At 46.5% G+C, this 18,527-nt stretch overlaps 1 protein-coding gene across 1 annotated transcript in view; it reads right to left on the reverse strand.

The window, feature by feature from the left end:
• The window catches only part of LOC124288269 (midasin-like), a gene marked incomplete at its 3' end in the record, with an annotated part of 36,535 nt that extends 18,804 nt beyond the window's left edge, over positions 1 to 17,731 (reverse strand). The window contains exons 1-15 of the mRNA XM_046724781.1: positions 17,562 to 17,731; positions 16,378 to 16,698; positions 14,738 to 14,865; positions 12,931 to 13,038; positions 12,117 to 12,288; positions 10,924 to 11,133; positions 10,382 to 10,617; positions 10,156 to 10,270; positions 9,567 to 9,727; positions 8,801 to 8,978; positions 7,923 to 7,961; positions 6,913 to 6,999; positions 6,473 to 6,695; positions 1,251 to 1,311; positions 782 to 896 (exon numbers count right to left, since the gene is read on the reverse strand). Of these exons, the coding sequence (XP_046580737.1) occupies positions 782 to 896; positions 1,251 to 1,311; positions 6,473 to 6,695; positions 6,913 to 6,999; positions 7,923 to 7,961; positions 8,801 to 8,978; positions 9,567 to 9,727; positions 10,156 to 10,270; positions 10,382 to 10,617; positions 10,924 to 11,133; positions 12,117 to 12,288; positions 12,931 to 13,038; positions 14,738 to 14,865; positions 16,378 to 16,698; positions 17,562 to 17,669 (2,262 nt within the window). The remainder of the gene's footprint in view (positions 1 to 781; positions 897 to 1,250; positions 1,312 to 6,472; positions 6,696 to 6,912; positions 7,000 to 7,922; positions 7,962 to 8,800; positions 8,979 to 9,566; positions 9,728 to 10,155; positions 10,271 to 10,381; positions 10,618 to 10,923; positions 11,134 to 12,116; positions 12,289 to 12,930; positions 13,039 to 14,737; positions 14,866 to 16,377; positions 16,699 to 17,561) is intronic.
• Between the last annotated feature and the right edge of the window lie 796 nt (positions 17,732 to 18,527).

An 18,527-nucleotide genomic window follows, 5' to 3' on the forward strand; every position in this document is an offset into this window, starting at 1 on the left:
TCAGAGGGACCATTCATGTTATTATATGAGTGAGTGAGCGAGTTTTACGCTGCTTTTATCAATATTCCAGCAATACCAAGACGGGGGACCCCAGAAATGGGCTTCACCCATTGTATCCAGGTGGGATTTGTACCCTCGGGTCGTAGGTGTGACGAGTGAAAGCTTTAACCACTAGGCCACCCCACCGTCCTTATTATATGATTACCATAGTTCATTATTGATTGTACATTTTGACTGTCAGACATCTTGGATCAAATCATGTGACATGAAAAATGAGTGGGCTGAAAGACCACAAACTTGCCCAGTGCTCCCAGATATCCTTGTAAATTGTTAAACGAAGAGGGAGGTTGACAGATACAAGATACAACTGTGTAATCATCTAATACATATCATTAGTACATACCCATTATAAATATATTATTAGGAAAGTTTCATTGTCATGTACTTGTTGAACATCGATGTCTAAAGTTTTCAGTTTGCAAGGAATATTTGCCATAAGGTGAACAATACCACAATTTTTACACGGAAACAGCAATCAAACATAGCACACTAACTCCAAGCCCACAATTGTTTTCTCATTCATTTTCAAGAACCAGGCTGGGTAACAACACATACCATATTTTAAAGTATAACACTGGGACTGAACCACCAACCTTCCACTCACTGGCAGGTGCTCTATCTAACAGGCCAACAGAGGCACTCACACTTTGAATAACCAAACCATGAAATTATATATTTTCAGCTTTATACGATGTAATTTAGTTTTATCACAACTACAAACCTGTATGTGGCCCAGAAACCTTGTATTTTGTTTCCTGGAGAAAGTTTTCATGAAAAGCATCTCAAAGTCCTCCCTGAAGGGCATGATGACAAACTTCAGATCAACCGGCTTGAACCTGCAAACATATACGAGGCCATATTATATATGGTCAGCACAACTCAAGTACAGATATTGGTGGAACAATTCATTTGTATAAAAAGCTTATTTAGAATTCTCTCCAGCGAAAATACCAAGCATCCTCTATCAGACCAAGCTCGGTTGATTGTTATCGTAAACTGTCTGTCTGCATTTAGTCAAAGTTTGAGTTGTTGTCTCACTACACAAATCAACAACATAGATTAACGTTCAGGTAACAGTCAGCTATTCAACTAAAACAATACAGAATTAAAGATCTCCATCCAAAAGCCTAAATCATTTATCTTGTATGACGGCACGTACAATAGAAGTCCTAACATGTGTTCAAGCTTACCCTCCCAGCAGGTCTGTGCTGTCACTCTGCTGGTTTAGGTTGATTACGTGCAGCCTGTGTCCTGAAAACCAAATCACCATACTCAGCCTATTGGCATCAAGGATATCAGGTGATTTCCGAAAATCAGCATCAAGAAGAACGAGGCACACCAATGAACATGTAATTCATTTGATAATGCCGCAGCAATATTCAAGCTATATCCTGAAATAGTCCAGTCCGGACTAGATGAACCTGTGATTGATCCATTAAGTCTCCCTACAGCCAGCTTGGTTTTCTTGGGAGATGTCTTACCTGTAATCTTCATAGTGGCTAGGTGTCCACAGACACTGCCTCTCTCTACCATGTCAGTACCAGCTGTTAGAGTGGGAATCCCAGATTTTTCCCTACACCCATGCCAGTGGATTCCACGGTAATCTTCCATGAAGTGTGTCATGAGCATAATGGCTGCTGTTCAAGGCTATTAACCAAACCTGAAGAGGTTTTCAATTCTTCAAGAGAGTCGCCCTTGGGGTACATATTATGCATTTTCCAAGCTGAAAATGTCCTGTGACAGTTGTATCAATGTTTTTGAATAAAAAGATTGTACAATAAATAAACTCTTTTATTTATTATAATGCCCCCACCTCACGGAGTTACCTCCTCGCTACATGCGCACTCAACTGGGTAAGCTCCTAGACCCGTGATCATCATTCCTTCTGCTGAATATATCAGTGAACAGAATTGGGGGAGGCGGAGGTTCTACTTCTCAAGGATCTACTCTCTTCAAGAATTGAAAACCTCTTCAGGTTTGGTTAATTCTTCTTCATAGAGATCGTCCTTGGGGTACATATTATGCATAAACACAGACTCCCAAAGACCGGAGGCCAGGGAGGAGGGAATTCTGTCCAAGCACACACAAAATATAGCGATCGTATCATGGAAAAAAATTGAACAGACGCCATAACACTCACCTGTCACTTGTCCCAGTTGCGCTTCCGCGAGAGGCATTATGGGAGGGGAACTGACAGGGAGGATTTGTGCTCAAAGACGACCTCCATACGTTTAGCATAGGCAATCGCATTACGGTACGTAATGTCAACAAAACCCCACTCCACCACGTGTCGATTAGTGAGCACCGTAGGGGAATGTCAATACCGCCACAATCGACTAATTACTCCTGAGAGAATCGAAGGGGTAGTTAGCTCACAGTAGCAGATATGTCAATAATACACACATTATTGTACAGCAGCCAAATAAACAAACCAATAAACCAAGACTCACTCGGTCAGGGTGGCAGGACACTGTCCACTGGAGAGAACAGAACGCCAAAGCTCGCATCGACACGGGAATGTGTATCGAGCTGATAGTGCCGTGATAAACGCGTTTGGCCGGCTCCAAATAGCGCAGAGCAGATCTCTTCAATGGGGAGTGCCGATGCAAAGCTTTTGATGCGCTACTGCCCTGACCGAAAGTGAGCCTTCAACCCCTCAGGGGAGGCTTGCCCTTAGCCTGATAAGCCGCACAAATATTACATCGAACTAGCCAGCTTAGACAAAGTCTGCTTGCTCGCTGGCACACCAGCCTTCCCGCCACCGTAACAACAGAACAGCTGGGTACCCGCACGGATTCCCCGCGCTCGCTTGATATAGACTTTGAGCGCCTTACGGACATCCAACGGGTGAGTGCTCAGAGGAGTGGTCCCCGGCGTGGAAGGCTGGTAAAGAGTGGAAGTTCGATAGGAGCTGTCACATGGAAAGCTGGATCGACCTTCGGGCGTAAGTATCCGGGAGGCTTAATGCTGACACGATCAGTGTGAAACACAGTCAGCTCGGTCGGACGACATAGCATGTAAATCGCCGATCTCTACGCCCAGATGTTACCGCCACCAGAAAACAGCCTTCCAAGCTAACAACTGAATGGAAATAGCCGATAGGTGTGAGAAAGTTGGACCGACAGCCAATCGAGCACAATTGACAAATCCTTAAGGTGGACTGGTTCGCCTGAGAGCAGGTCGAACTCCGCCGCCGCCAGCAAGAAAGCGCCAGACGAGAGGGTGCTGCCCCAGAAGAGCACCATCGACAGGGTGTGAAAAGTGGAAATAGCGTGGAGTAGCCACTTAATGGTCGGCCGCCAGGCCTTCTTCCAAACGAGCTTGCAAAACTCCAATACTGGACTAAATCCGCAGAAAAGGGATCTGCAATCCCCCTATCTGAACACCAGCGCCATAGCGGACCACCTATCCTCATACTGAACGCTTGTCTAATCCCCACCGGCCAGAATTGTGTCTGCAACTGCTGCAGGAATTCCGCTGCGGCTCGAGGCTAGACCTGACAGAGGCCAAGCCACCCACTGAACTGCGGGATTTGGGTGGGCCCGCTCTGAGTGAGAATGTCCGGGTCGTAAAGGTAATAGAACAGGAGGCTGAGCCAGAAACCTGAGAATTACCGAAACCAGCTCTGTGACGCCAAAGCGCGTGCCAGTAGCACAAGCAGCCGAGCTGGCTGGGTGGACAGCTGTGAAAGGACACGGGAATGAGTGGTAACGGCGGGAACGCCCAGAGCACTTTGCCCGGCCCAATCCAGCAGGAAGGCGCCGCAGCCAACGCCCTGGGTCCGTATTCGAGAGCAGAACACGGGTGTCTGATGCGCCCCGCCGACGCAAACAGATCCACCTGGAACGCAATCTGCGCATAACTGGGAGATTACTCTGAAAATCTGCCTGTCGAAAGCATCCACTGCGTAAGGGCCAGGATCCGGCGAGAGCCGCGATCTGCTCGCACGCTCTCCAGCCCCGGAGATAAACAGGGAGTACCTGACAATCGCACTGGTCGCATTCAGAGGAGAAAGTCCCACGCCCCCCGAGGAGCTTGGGGACACCGCGTGCCGCCTCTGCTTCAGGATGTACGACATGGCCGCCTGGTTGTCCAACTGAAGACGGACTACCTGGCCACGGACATGCTCTCTGAAGCCAAAACCAACCGCGACAGCTCTCAGTTCCAACACGCTGATGTGAAGGTGGGCTTCGCTTCGACCAGAGTCCGGACGCCGACAGACTGCCCAGAACACCCCCAGCCCGTGAGGGACGATCGGGTCTGAACTGTGAGAGCTGGCGCCGGGATTTCCAAGGGGATCCCCTGGTGAGATTCCCCGACATTTGTCCACCACTGAAGGTGAGGTGTCAACCACTGGGACTGTGAGACTGCGCCCAGATCCTCCGCGGTGAGCCCACAGCCGAGCCAAAGCTTGCTGTATAGGGCGATCCTCAACCGCTACCGCCACACTACAGAGATCGCCGCCGCCATATGGCTCCAGTAGACGGAGCCAAGTCCGCGCTGGTGCCTGGGGCTGGGAGAGGAACGAAGATACCATCTCCTAACTCTGGTGATCCGGGTCGGGCGACAAGGAAACGAGATCCTTGTTTGTTTGAATCGCTACCCAAGAAAACCAAGTCCTGGGTGGGTACCAGGTCGGATTTCTTGAGGTTGATGATCCACCCCAGTCGAATTAGAATGTCTATCACTGTGTGAGTAGCATCTAGACTCGCTGGCTGTGTTAGTGCTCCGAAAGCAACCAGTCGCCGAGGTAAGGGTAACAACGCCTTCCTTGCGAACGAAGCCAGGGTAGCCGGGACTAACATGAGCTTGGTGAACACCCTTGGGGCAGTCGATATGCCGGCGGGGAGCACCCTGAATTGGTAACACATCCCGCCGTAAGAGAACCTAAGGTACTGCTTGAACGATGGATGTATGGGCACATGCAGATACGCGATCCTTTAGGTCGATTGACGGAGCCAATCGCCGGGCTGAACAGATGAGATCACCGAAGCGCAGTGTCTCCATCTTGAAGGATGGTACTTCTAGCATGCGGTTCAACCCCTTGAGGTTGAGAATGGGACGGAACCCGCCGCCTTTCTTCGACGAGGGAAGTACGCGGAGTAAAATCCCGCCTGTTCCTCTCCCGTGGAATGCGCCGATTGGCGGACTTGTCCAGCAGAGCCTGAACTTCGCCAAGAATATGTCCGCCTCTTGCCTGACATGACGGCACCGAGTGCGGCGATGCCGGGTGAAGTCGGGCGGACCTCGCCTCCACAGTGGTAAATGGCCGATGCTGACGGTGGCCAGCACCCAAGCATTGTTGGTAGCCTTCTCCCATTCCGCAGGAATAGAGAGAGGCGGCCTCCCACTGGGATATGGGGTAGGAGCTGCGCGCGTTGTCCCGAAAGCAGCGGAGCTGACTGGGCGACACACGGCTTGAGCGACAGCCTGATGGGTTAACGGGAGGTCGGGCAGACCTCCCGCCGCCGCTGAAAAAGGCTGGGAGCTAGTCGAGGACTGCTCCTTGCCCCTACCCTTGGCGGACCTGTTCCTCCGCCTACCCCTACCAAGCGGCCGGCCAGCCGGCAGACTCGGGTGTAGGCTGCACCCCGGGCGGAGGAAGGTGGAACGGAGCTGGGGCAGACACCCGCTGGTGCTCCAACAAGGCCTTAGAGTCCTTGAAGGAGGTAGCTGCAGCGCAGCCTCCTCGAATGACCTGCTGTGCCCCTGGAAAGAGGGTCGCCCCCAGACGGAAGGGAGGGCCAGCAAGGTCTGCTGCGCCGCTGCCGAAAGTACCGAGACGCCGACAGCCACAGCTTGCGATCCCCATGACTGCGCACATCACCGCCGACGCAGCAGACCGCAAAGAGTCGCGCTGCAGGTGGGCCTGTACTCCGAGATAGCTGACGGAGCAGCACGACATGCGCGGCGAAACGCCACCAGCATGCCCTCCCGCCCCAGGGCCGACCTCTGTATCGAGGGAGAGGTAGGCCTCATGGACCACCACCCTGACCTGCTGCATAGCTGCCCGTAGACCTCCTCGTAGGTCCGCACGCATGCCTCAGGGGATGCCGCCAGGGCAAACGGTGGAGTAACACGCCTTGCCGAAAGCAGCCGGAGCTGCTCCGAGGAAGCCGAGCCTCCCCCAGGGCGACGGAAGTGAAAACACACTCGCCCACGATGGGTACCACGAACAGGGATTCCTCCCCAAGCTGGTATCTCCGCATAAAGCCCGCAAGTCAACCGACACGGAACCAGACAAGAGGGGATCAACCACGCCCTGTACCAACGAGGGCAGAATGCGGAGCTGCGCCTCATGCGTAGGGCTGCCTAGGGGCAAACGCCGCCTGGCAAGCGGAACTCAGCCGAAGTCCGAAGCTGCCAACAGGCACCGCTGCCTGGGGTAGGCCCTCGCAATCCTTTGCCGGACCTCCCGCAGAGCCGGCAAAACGGAAAGCACCGCCATGCTCCTCTACCTCCCCAGTATCCATCGACTGGGCGCTCGAGCCCGAAGTCTGAGGCTGGGTCTCCTCTGAAAGAGGACCCCTAACCCCGACCCGTGGGCTGCCTAGCACTAGGAACCACAGAGAGGGAGGAGCAGACAGAGTGCTCCCCGCCAGCCTGCAAGCTGCACGGACCCCGTCCCGGTGACGCTGGAGGCAGACCAGGCAGAACTGGTGCCTCCGCCTCATGGGGCGGAGGGCGCAGGATCGGAACCCCAGGAATACTCAACGGTCCCCGCGCCAACTCCGAGGGGACTGGGAGCACCTCCCTCCAGGCAGCCGAGGCGCCCGGACCGGGCCAGAGGCAACGGGTCTACAGACGCCAAGGCTGAGGGATCGAGCCGAGCCCGGCGATCCCACCCCTGACTCTCCGCCTGGCCCAGAGTGAGCGAGGAACTCCTGCCGGAGCCCCAACAGACTCACGGACGAGGGACTTCACGGAGTCCATATGTTGCTGAAACAATTTATCCATTAATGACATGTCAAACCCACCAGTAGAAGCAGGAGAGGGGATTGGCTTTGGGATTTTTTCCCCTACGCGACCGCTTTTGGGCCTTAGACGGGGACCTGGGTGAGTTCCCCACCCGCCTCGCGATCTCTTTGTAAAAGAGAGTGTCAGCCCTCCTCTTTGGGCACGGGGAAAACCCAAGACATATTGGACACACTTCAAGCCATGGCCGGTCTTTTCCAGACAGGCTACACATTGGTCATGCCTGTCGGCCCGCGGGAATGCTCTGTCCACAGACCTAACAGGAGGAAAAGGCCTGAAAGCAAACACGCAAGCATGTAGCTAACGGCGGACCAGCAACATATATACACGTAGAAAACATTGAAAAATACGTGAAGGCTACCACGGGAAGTAATAGTTGGTTCAATACGCAATATTACGACCACATGGCACGCTAAACTTCCCGCCATGGCAGAGCAACATGTGCGTAAACCACGGGAAAGTTAGCGTATTAGAATTAATACAAAGTCACAATTATGAAACAACCAACTGTAAAGCTTTACTGTTCCTTTCATAGGCAAATAAAGACCATACATACAGGTGGTGTAGTATCAGACATAGTTTTCTTTATCAGAAAAAGTTCAGCTGTAATGCTCATGGACGCCTGTTCACGCAGTGACAGCAGAAGGAATGATGATAATGGGCCTAGGAGCTTACTCCAGTTGGTGCGCATGCTAACGGGAGGTAACTCCGTGAGGTAGGGGCCGATAATAAATAAAAGAGTTTATTTATTGTACAATCTTTTATTCAAAAACATTGATACAACTGTCACAGGACATTTTCAGCTTGAAAAATGCATAATATGTACCCCAAGGACGATCTCTATGAAGAAGAATAACGCCAGCCAGCGTGAAGGATGACTCACTCACTTCAATGTTGGGCTTGTACTTACAGATGTAGAACTCAGCCTGAAACAGGACCAGGAACATGTGAGAGGAGAAGATTGAAAATATTTGACTGTGGCCTGTAATACTGGCATAAAGTATGATGGCTACAGACTCTGTATCAATCAACAATACCGGGGAGCAACACTACAGTCATGATTCTCAGGCAAGTCAACCTCAATACTTCACTGGGTTCATGTATTCCTCTATTGCTTGTGAATACACTGTGGTCCATGAGAGGTCACATTACACGCCACAAATGCAACATGCACCAAGGCCGGGTTGACATCTGTTCTTCACATAACGTAAACAACAGGCACTGGTACAGTTTGCATTGATGAAGATTTATTTGAATCCTTGACTGACTGACTGAGTTTGGTTTTAAGCCGCTTTTAGCAATATTCCAGCAACATCACGGCGGGGGACACCAGAAAAGGGCTTCACACATTGTACCCATGTGGGGATTGGAACCCGGGTCTTCGCCGTGACGCTTTAACCACTAGGCTACCCCACCGCCTCTTGAATCCCTTGAGTTATAAACAGCTACATATAAGTAACTGTTACCACACTCCACAACTACAACACATTGCATCCACTTATTTACACTAATAATGTTGCAGTGTATTAAATCTTCTGATTTTCTTTATGTCCAAGTCAAGTAGTTATCTATACCACAATTACAATGATCCGAAGGTTTTATCAACAACATCCTTATTCATAAAAGAAAACAGAACTGGAGCACCATCTTCTTCTTGTTCATGAATTTCTAGTAACACAATGTAATATTAACAAAACATTCTCTGTGATCACATGACCTTTTGGCCAATATTTCATATATCACACAATAACATTAACAATAATACCTTTATTTTTGATACATTGAGTTTAGCGCCAATGGCCTCTGCTAATGGCATCCTCTTGCTTGGTTTGGGGAGACAGGACACAAAACAGTCCAAGGCTTCCTGGAACACCTTGGTGCCAGCCTCGGTGGATGATATATCGAACTCGGAACTGACTCTGTTGATCCATGTCATGAGATCCCTGCAACATGACACAGACGGTGAAATCGAAAACAGGCAGTATTGTTGTTTTTTTTCAACTAACATCAATAATTTGAAGATTATGCTCAGAGAATTGGATCTCTAACAAAACATGAGGCAGATATATTTTCAAAGCCAGGTATGAATTGTTTGAATTACAAATTTTTCACTGAAAGGTATAAATATATCAATAATGATAACAAAAAAAACCAAACAAACCCAATAACAATGACATGTATATTGCTCTATACTTCCATTTCATAAAGGGGCATTCTAGAATCCTACATGGATCAGCATGCATTCGATTTTACTCTTGGCTCTCTAGGGTGAACACAGCAGAATCTGCCTGTCAAGCACTAGAAGATCAACAGGCACATTACCATCTCATTGTACCAGGAACCTTGCACTGCTGAGTGAACCGAAGCATATTTCGGATAAAGTGATATGTCTAAGAGTCAAATCAAGAACCACGTGATTCGGTGTAGGCATGTCAGTTGACTAACATAGAGACCCATGGAAGCTATCCACACAACTCAACTGACGCTCCAACAATCACCTCCTTGTTCACTGAGGGTAATGTTGAACTCACCTGGTAGACACTAGTCTCCCTGCTAAAGACAGGAACTTTCCTGTACTGTCGGTGTCTGATATAGACGTATCGGAGTCGTGTTTGCCGGCTGACAACATGAGGTATATGTCCAGTAGCTTCTCCACCACGGTGGCCAACTGGGGGAACTGGCTCACTATCACCTGCATGTACCACAATGTATATCACTGATGTATCGTATCACATACTTCAAGGTGAAGAAACTGGCTCACTATCACCTGCATGTACCACAATGTGTGTAACTAATGTATCATATCACATACTTCAAGGTGATATAATTGTGCATGTAAATACATTGAGGTTATAGGTTATTTAATCTGATATTACGCAAAACTACCAGCAATATGACACTGTGGAACTGAGATACACTACACTTGATATTCGACTGACTGACCGAGTGTGGTTTTACGCCACTTTTAGCAATATTCCAGCAACATCACGGCGGGGGACACCAGAAATGGGCTTCACACATTGTACCTATGTGGGGATTCGAACCCGGGTATTCGGCGTGACAAGCCAACACTTTAACCACTAGGCTACTTGATATTCGAGGTGATTACAGTCAACAAACCTTTTCCAGCTCAGAGCGTGAGAGGGGTTCAACATTGATCCTGGTCCACATCTTCTCCAGGAGGAGAGCACTACCGCTGTGCTGACGATGCCACCCACTGCTGCTTCCTACAAGTCTGCAGAAGAGGGAGAAGCATCAGAACCTGTTGTTGAGGTTCAGACCAGACTGACAACTGAATCTTTGCTTATTGACACATTTACTATTCACACATGGTTGTAAATCTCACCGTTGTGTGGCAAACAGTCTGAAGCCAGGGTTGGCCTTGACGTTGTCCCCATGACCTGGAATGGTCAATGTGTTGGTCTCCAACAGGGGCAGGAGTATGGACACAACGTCCATCGGTGCAAAGTCAATGTCTTCCAAAAGGACCCAGAATCCTTCAGTTACGGCCCGCGTGAGGATGCCTGGCTGCCACACGAACTCCCCCGGGACCTCCGTGCATCTGTAGGTGCCAAGCAGTGCCTGCACACACGAACACAGGTGGGATCAACCAGACAAACATCCGTCCCTACATACAACTATGTTTAGATAACAGTGAGTTTTATCTCCTGACATCCCACTCCTGTTATCAAGTTTTACAATTACTAATGCAGGCAAAATATTTTGTTCAAACTTATTTTTCTCAAATAATTATCAAATTTCACTAATTCCCATTTTGAAGGAGGCTTAGTAACAAATATGCATTATTCAAACATTGACATTTCATAATATCTCCACACAACCTTTACAGTTATCAACAGCTGTTACACCCCTGTGTTATCTGCCTACCTTGCTGTCAGTCTGGTCCCCTAGTTGTATCTTGATCAGGTGTGGTGTGGTGTGTCTCCCTGTCAGGCCAGCCAGGTGCTGGACAAGAGTTGTCTTCCCACTGCCGACTGGCCCCTGCAGCAGGACCGGGGCCCCCGACACGACCGCCAGTGCCAGGCTGCGGAGGTTGCTGAGCATGGAGGGCACGGGAACCAGCTCCACAGACGCTGTCTAGAAAGGGAATGAAATGAAACAGCTCAAGACTACGGAGGGAATAACCTCGTTAGGATGAGAAAGCCACAATAACTCGGTGCACCTAGTAGCAGCAAGAGTTGTATACTCCCAAGGGAGCTGAGATTGCTAATACGATGTGCAGTTGATATTGACATCCAATGATCGAGGGAAAAAATGCCAGCGCCTTGAGCATGCACTAGTGCGTGGATATGTGAGCTATATATATAATAATAATCCTAATAATAATGAATGATCAGTCTATGGAGATGGATGGACTGAACTTAAGGAATGATTCAGTTTATGAAGGCAATGAATTAAATTGAATTACAAGTCTCGGAGGGAATAAACTGAATAAATTATGCAGTATACAGGTAAATGAATTGAATGCATGATTCCGTCTATGGAGAAATGAATGAACAGCAAAAATGAATTGAGCAAATAATTCAGAATATGAAGGGAACTAACTGGTTTGAAAGATTATGTATTGGGAGAAACTTAATGATATAGTCAGGCATTCAGTTAACTGAATTAATTATTCAGCTATGTAAGGAATGTACTAATTTTAATGAACAATTCAGCTGACAGAGGGAATGACTTAAACCTATTTGGTACATTATGGGATGCTGAACCTTGAACACCTTAGTTTCTACTTTGACCACAGTACACCTCCAGCAATCCAGAAAAAATGTGTTTTTTTTTTTCTCTTTCATGCTGTGATCCAGCTCCACACACTCAGCAATAGTCTATCTCAATGATGGCACATGATAGAGTCTGGACCAGACAAGCAAGTGATTGATATCAGCAACAATTCACTAGATGACATGCAATCAACTAAGTCACAGAGTCTATCACCTGATCAATTATGTCAAACCTTTTAACCATCAAAGTCTGTTCACCTCACAAGAAACAGCCCCAGTGCTAAAACATTTGAAGGGTGATACCCTGGGCTCTTAAGTTGCCATTTGTGAAATTTTACTCACCATGATTGTCTCCCCTTGTAGTCTTGGCAACAGGAGGCCAGCAACTTCCACAACACTGTCACTGAAGTCCATGCTGACCAGGCCCTGCATCGTGTGACTCAACTTCTTCACATCTGTTGTCACGACAACCAAAGACTCAGCCTTCCTTTTAGGACCATCATCTAATAAATATCTGAAATGAAACAAAATATGCATTATTTTCATTTAACAAATTGAGTCAAAATGAGTGAGAGAGTTTGGTTCACCCAAAATTTGAACAGTATTCCAGTTATGTCAGTGTGCGGTGAGCTTAATGTGCGATGGGTGCAATGTGGGAAGCCCATTTCTGGTGTCCCCCGCTGTAACATTGCTGGAATATTGCTAAGAACGGCGTAAAACCCGACTCACTCACTTAATGTGTGAGGAAATCCCAAAGTGAAGCAAGTCAGACATTTACCAGTACCACAAGTCTGGAGGCATGATACACGATCAGGGCGAACCAGACATCCAACATCTGAGAGTTACAATCCAAACCTTCAAGGTATGATGACACACTATCTGCCGAGTCACTAATTCCATTAGGTGACCTCAAACGACCAGCACATATTTCTGGGGATATGTTTGGCCTGTAAACAGGCAAGTCTGGACCAGCCAAACCAGTGATGAAATGAACAAGAAACAACCCATATCATCATGCAGCTAATGATATATGAAAGTTAATGGGGAGATGAAGGATGGTCCACCAATACACAAAGCTTTGGACAGGGTATCAATACAGCTAATGTCAAGTTACCTGTTGAAGGAATTGCATGATAGGCAAGTATTGTTGCATTACCTAACAGAAAGTTCTCTGATCTCTTCTTCAGTGAAGTATTTCCGCAGGAACATCTCCCTCTGACTCTCTGACATCCGGACCAGTTGGGACACAGCCTCCGCAGCAAACCTGGAACACATCTCACATCTCTTACTCTGTCTTATTGCAGAGTGGAACATATAGCCATATAACAGCATTGGTTATGTCAACACAAACATTTAGGTGCAGCTACCATGGGGACTAGCTCAAATTTCAACTAGTTTAAATGTTTAAAGTAGTTAGTTTCCATGTGACAGTGTATCCTTTCCTACATCTCCTCTAGAACGTCAACCAGACATCCGCAGTCACCTATAGGCTGGGAAGCAGACTCACCACCTGACTTGAGGTTTATGGTGAGACAGATACAACACTCACCACCTGACTTGAGGTTCATGGTGAGACAGATACAACAGACTCACCACCTGACTTGAGGTTCATGGTGAGACAGATATAACAGACTCACCACCTGACTTGAGGTTTATGGTGAGACAGATACAACAGACTCACCATATGACTTGAGGTTCATGGTGAGACAGATATAACAGACTCACCACCTGACTTGAGGGTCATGGTGAGACAGATATAACACTCACCACCAGACTTGAGGTTCATGGTGAGACAGATACAACAGACTCACCACCTGACTTGAGGTTTATGGTGAGACAGACACAACAGACTCACAACCTGACGCGAGGTTCATGGTGAGACAGATACAACACTCACCACCTGATGTGAGGCTCATGGTGAGACAGATACAACAGACTCACAACCTGACTTGAGGTTCATGGTGAGACAGATACAACACTCACCACCTGATGTGAGGCTCATGGTGAGACAGATACAACAGACTCACCACCTGATGTGAGGTTCATGGTGAGACAGATACAACAGACTCACAACCTGACTTGAGGTTCATGGTGAGACAGATACAACAGACTCACCACCTGATGTGAGGTTCATGGTGAGACTGATACAACAGACTCACCACCAGACTTGAGGTTCATGGTGAGACAGATACAACAGACTCACCACCTGATGTGAGGTTTATGGTGAGACAGACACAACAGACTCACAACCTGACGCGAGGTTCATGGTGAGACAGATACAACAGACTCACCACCTGACGTGAGGCTCATGGTGAGACAGATACAACAGACTCACAACCTGATGTGAGGTTCATGGTGAGACGGATACAACAGACTCACCACCAGACTTGAGGTTCATGGTGAGACAGATACAACAGACTCACCATCTGATGTGAGGTTTATGGTGAGACAGACACAACAGACTCACAACCTGACGCGAGGTTCATGGTGAGACAGATACAACAGACTCACCACCAGACGTGAGGCTCATGGTGAGACAGATACAACAGACTCACAACCTGATGTGAGGTTCATGGAGAGACGGATACAACAGACTCACAACCTGACTTGAGGTACATGGTGAGACAGATATAACAGACTCACCATATGACTTGAGGCTCATGGTGAGACAGATACAACACTCACCACCTGACTTGAGGTTCATTGTGAGACAGATATAACAGACTCACCATATGATGCGAGGTACAACAGACGCGAGGTTCATGGTGAGACAGATACAACAGACACACCACCAGACTTGAGGCTCATGGTGAGACAGATACAACAGACTCACCACCTGACTTGAGGTTCATGGTGAGACAGATATAACAGACACCAACTGACTTGAGGCTCATGGTGAGACAGATACAACACACTCACCACCTGACTTGAGGTTTATGGTGCGGCAGACATGACAGACTCACCATCTGACTTGGGATTCATGGTGAGACAGATAGGCCACCAGGAGGTCCAGTGTGATGCAGCCCTCCACACTTTCTCCCAGGACGTCTACAAAGGTCCACATTGCCCGACACAACTCAAGATCGCTCAACTGAAATAATAATATATGAAGCTACTGATAGTGATACTCAACATGCTCAAGTAGGCAATGAACTCTGTTACATATTTCACTTTCACAAAAACACACTGCCATTGAGCCACGAACTGTTGCAATGCATATGCCATACCACTAAGTCTTCCAAACCTATTCCTGGCATGCTTACCAATGAACATGCCCAGTTCTTTATAATGGTTGCAGTGAATAACAGAATTATCTTATTCAACGAGCCCTACTCTAATAAGGACTCTCTCACCAATGTGTAAATAATCTATTACCCTTAGATGTGCACTGTGCCTTTCACAGAAAACACACCCAAATAGAGTGAGGTGAGGTGAAATTGGGTTTAACGTCGTGCTTGAGAATATTTAGCTCATATGACGACATGCATGCATGTGTATGTGCAGCTGCTTGTACTAGCCCAGACTTAAGCTGGTTTTATAGTGCTAGCCCACTGAGATACCATGCCGCAGTGAAGCATGAATACCCCACTCAGACACATTATACTGACACCGAGCCGACCAGTCCTTGTTGTACCCATTAATGCCGAGCGCCAGGCAGGGACCAACAAGTACCATATTTTAATGTCTTTTGGTATGACGCAGTTGGGGATCAAACCCGCAACCTTCCGCTCTCCGGGCGGACGCTCTAACCACTACACCACGGAGGCGGTTCACGATTATATGGACTTTGCTGGGTATGGTTCTAGTAAATTAAGCGGCCATTTAGAAAGTGGTCAAATGTAACATATGTTATGGGATTACACTTTCTCAGTATAGTACAGCTTCTAGTATGCCACTTTTGTTGGGTACTCACCGCTCTCCGGGCGGACGCTACTAACCACTACACCACGGAGGCGGTCCCCAAATAGAGTAAGTGAGTTAAAATTGAATGTCACATCAGCAATATTTCAGCCATATCATGATGAGAATTTGAATACAAATACTAAACACCTGAAAAGAAGGGGTACATATTTGCTGAGATACTATTACTGAAAAAGTTTTAGTTTCACTAATGTTTCAACAACGTTTTATCTCTACTACTTGATCTCCGACAGCAAATTTAATTTGTTGAACATGATTTTGATAAAAGTCCCCATCTGCCAACTTCTAATGTCCTGGGTGCTTATTAGGATGAATGTTATATGTCCAAAATATTCCAACTTGTGTGAAACCAGGAGTACTCATGCACTCTGTGAACATGATTCATGAATTGTTTAAAATATAAAGACAACAGTCTAGAAAAAATCAGCTATCTGCAAAAGTGACGCAAATAGCATCATGTAAGCTTTCAGAGCAATTTTATGAAATCTTTATCATGTTTATGACAATCTAAAATTAAATGCTTCTCTTCATAAGCACAAGCATCACTGCAGATGCCTAAACAGTTCATATCCATATCAAAATCAAATATACAATCTGTGCTGTGCTCTGCATATAGTGTCTGCCTACAGAACACTTCCTTTAGTACACTGTCAATAATGTCTGCCAAAAGTGCTACCATTACCTTTTCTTTTTTCTTCTTTTTCTTCCTTGGCTCTCCATCAGAATTAGGTGACTGACAAAATGGCTTGTATGTATTCAAAAATTCAACAGAAAAGTTCCTGAGATCTGGTGTACTGCCTATACCTAAACTTAAAGCAACTGCAAATTTGGTAATATAAATATTGTTTTCATGTCCATGTAGAAGCACTGAAGTCTTGGATCTCTCAATTATATCGAGGATGAGAGGTCGGACACTGGTGCATATGTCAGCGGAACATTGGAAGTCAAGGAACAGCTGTGACAGACCCTCCAACAAGGCTGTCCGATCAGAGGGGGGCCAAATCTGTCAGGTAGGAATACAAAAAGACAATTAAATGAATTCTTATTTGTTTTATATGTCAACTTGCTTATAATTAACTTCTATAAATATACTGGAAGCTGAGTGATTAACTTTTGGATACAATATTATCAAAATATTACCACTGATGCCATAACATGCTTACTCATGGTGTAAGTCTGTCAGTCTATGTAATCAGAGACCATGTATTATAATCTCTACATGGTCTCTGATGTAGTATGCATAACTGTTATCTATATACTTCAGTTTTGCCATGAGCATTGACAACAGATGAGGTAAAATGACACATCTCAGATTACTGCACTGTGGGGGTACTTGTATGTCTTCTTACATACTTGTCAATTTCTGTAATACTAGCTCAGACACATACAGACATCCAACCAGCCAGTATTTGCTTTATGTCTCAATGCAAAAGCACACCTAGCGTAACAGTATGTACCATCAATGATGAGGTGACACATTTATACACTGACTCTCCGTATTAGGATGCTCTTTCCACTGGACCAGTGGAGGCGGTCAGTTATGTATTGAACCAAATTCTAAACCTTGTCATTTGTGTTAAGTGTGAACCTTAGGCACTGTCTCTGTGCAGTTAGGGTTATCATTAACTCATCCGGCTCACTGATTGCAATATGCGCGTGTATATATATATTAATATAAAACAAAACCAAGACGTAAATTACTATCGTATTTGATAAAGCTGATATCAGTATGCATTCAATGTGGTGTAAGATCGATTTGGTTTTCTCGCATTACCAAATGACCCCAAAGTCCCCCTCTCTAATGGCATGAAAACATATCAACATGTCAGATCAAAATATTCCCTGACTTTAACAGCTAGTGCTCACCTGTTTTGACAGTAGCCATTTCAACTTGGAATTGCATTTTGCGTTCTTTTGACATAATGAATGAACAGCATTGATCATTGAATACTCTGAGCAATTGCTGTCTTCCATCGTCACGTTTGACACATTCAGCAGAATCGTCAGTTTATGTATAACGGTATCACAGTGTAACGGTACCGTCTTCTCTCTCTCATTTCAGTCCCACATGTGTTTTCCTTAACCACGTGGGTAGAGATCAGCAGTAAATGTATATTTAAAAAAACATAACTAACCAAAAAGAGACATGAGTTATTTAGACGTGACATTAAAAGATTTAATATCATTTCTAGTATCTTGTAATGAATTTATCTGCAACAATGATTTTGTTTTCACATGCAAAGACTACGTATGAGATCAGTGGTTGGACAACGTGAGGAAAAGGGGGAGGCTACTCCGTACTGGCAATCAAGTTCTAAATGCGCACATAAAATACCAACACGACCATCAGCTTCAAAACGGACTTGATCCGATGGGATTGTTTGTTTGTTGTTAATAACCACACTCGGCAATACTCTGTGTATATGACGACTGTTTGGATTTGACAGTCCAGTGACTTTCATCATGAGCATCAATCACAATGACATGCTTCCACTAAATCCGCGATAGGCTACGGAATACAATTGTCCATGCTTGTCATTAAGAGGCCACTAACGGGATTGGGGTGTCAGGCCAGTGGGCTTGGCTGTGCTAAAAGTAGAATGGGTATGAAGAAAATCCCTAACCAACTTTAAACGTCTAAACCGAAAAAAAAGTAATTCAAGTGAAACTGGATGGAAGATATTTTAGCGAATCATATATTGGGTGCCAGAGACAGTGTATGAAATAAGCCAAAAATCCAGCCAGACGTCAGGGCTGGTAACTTCAAATTGTTACCAGCCAAAAATGGATTTAAGCAGACCAAACACCAAGAAATGGTGAATTTACTCAAAT

The sequence above is a fragment of the Haliotis rubra genome, unplaced genomic scaffold, assembly GCF_003918875.1.
Source record: "Haliotis rubra isolate DU_JTF1 unplaced genomic scaffold, ASM391887v1 Scf414, whole genome shotgun sequence".
Taxonomy (NCBI): Eukaryota; Metazoa; Mollusca; class Gastropoda; order Lepetellida; family Haliotidae; genus Haliotis; species Haliotis rubra.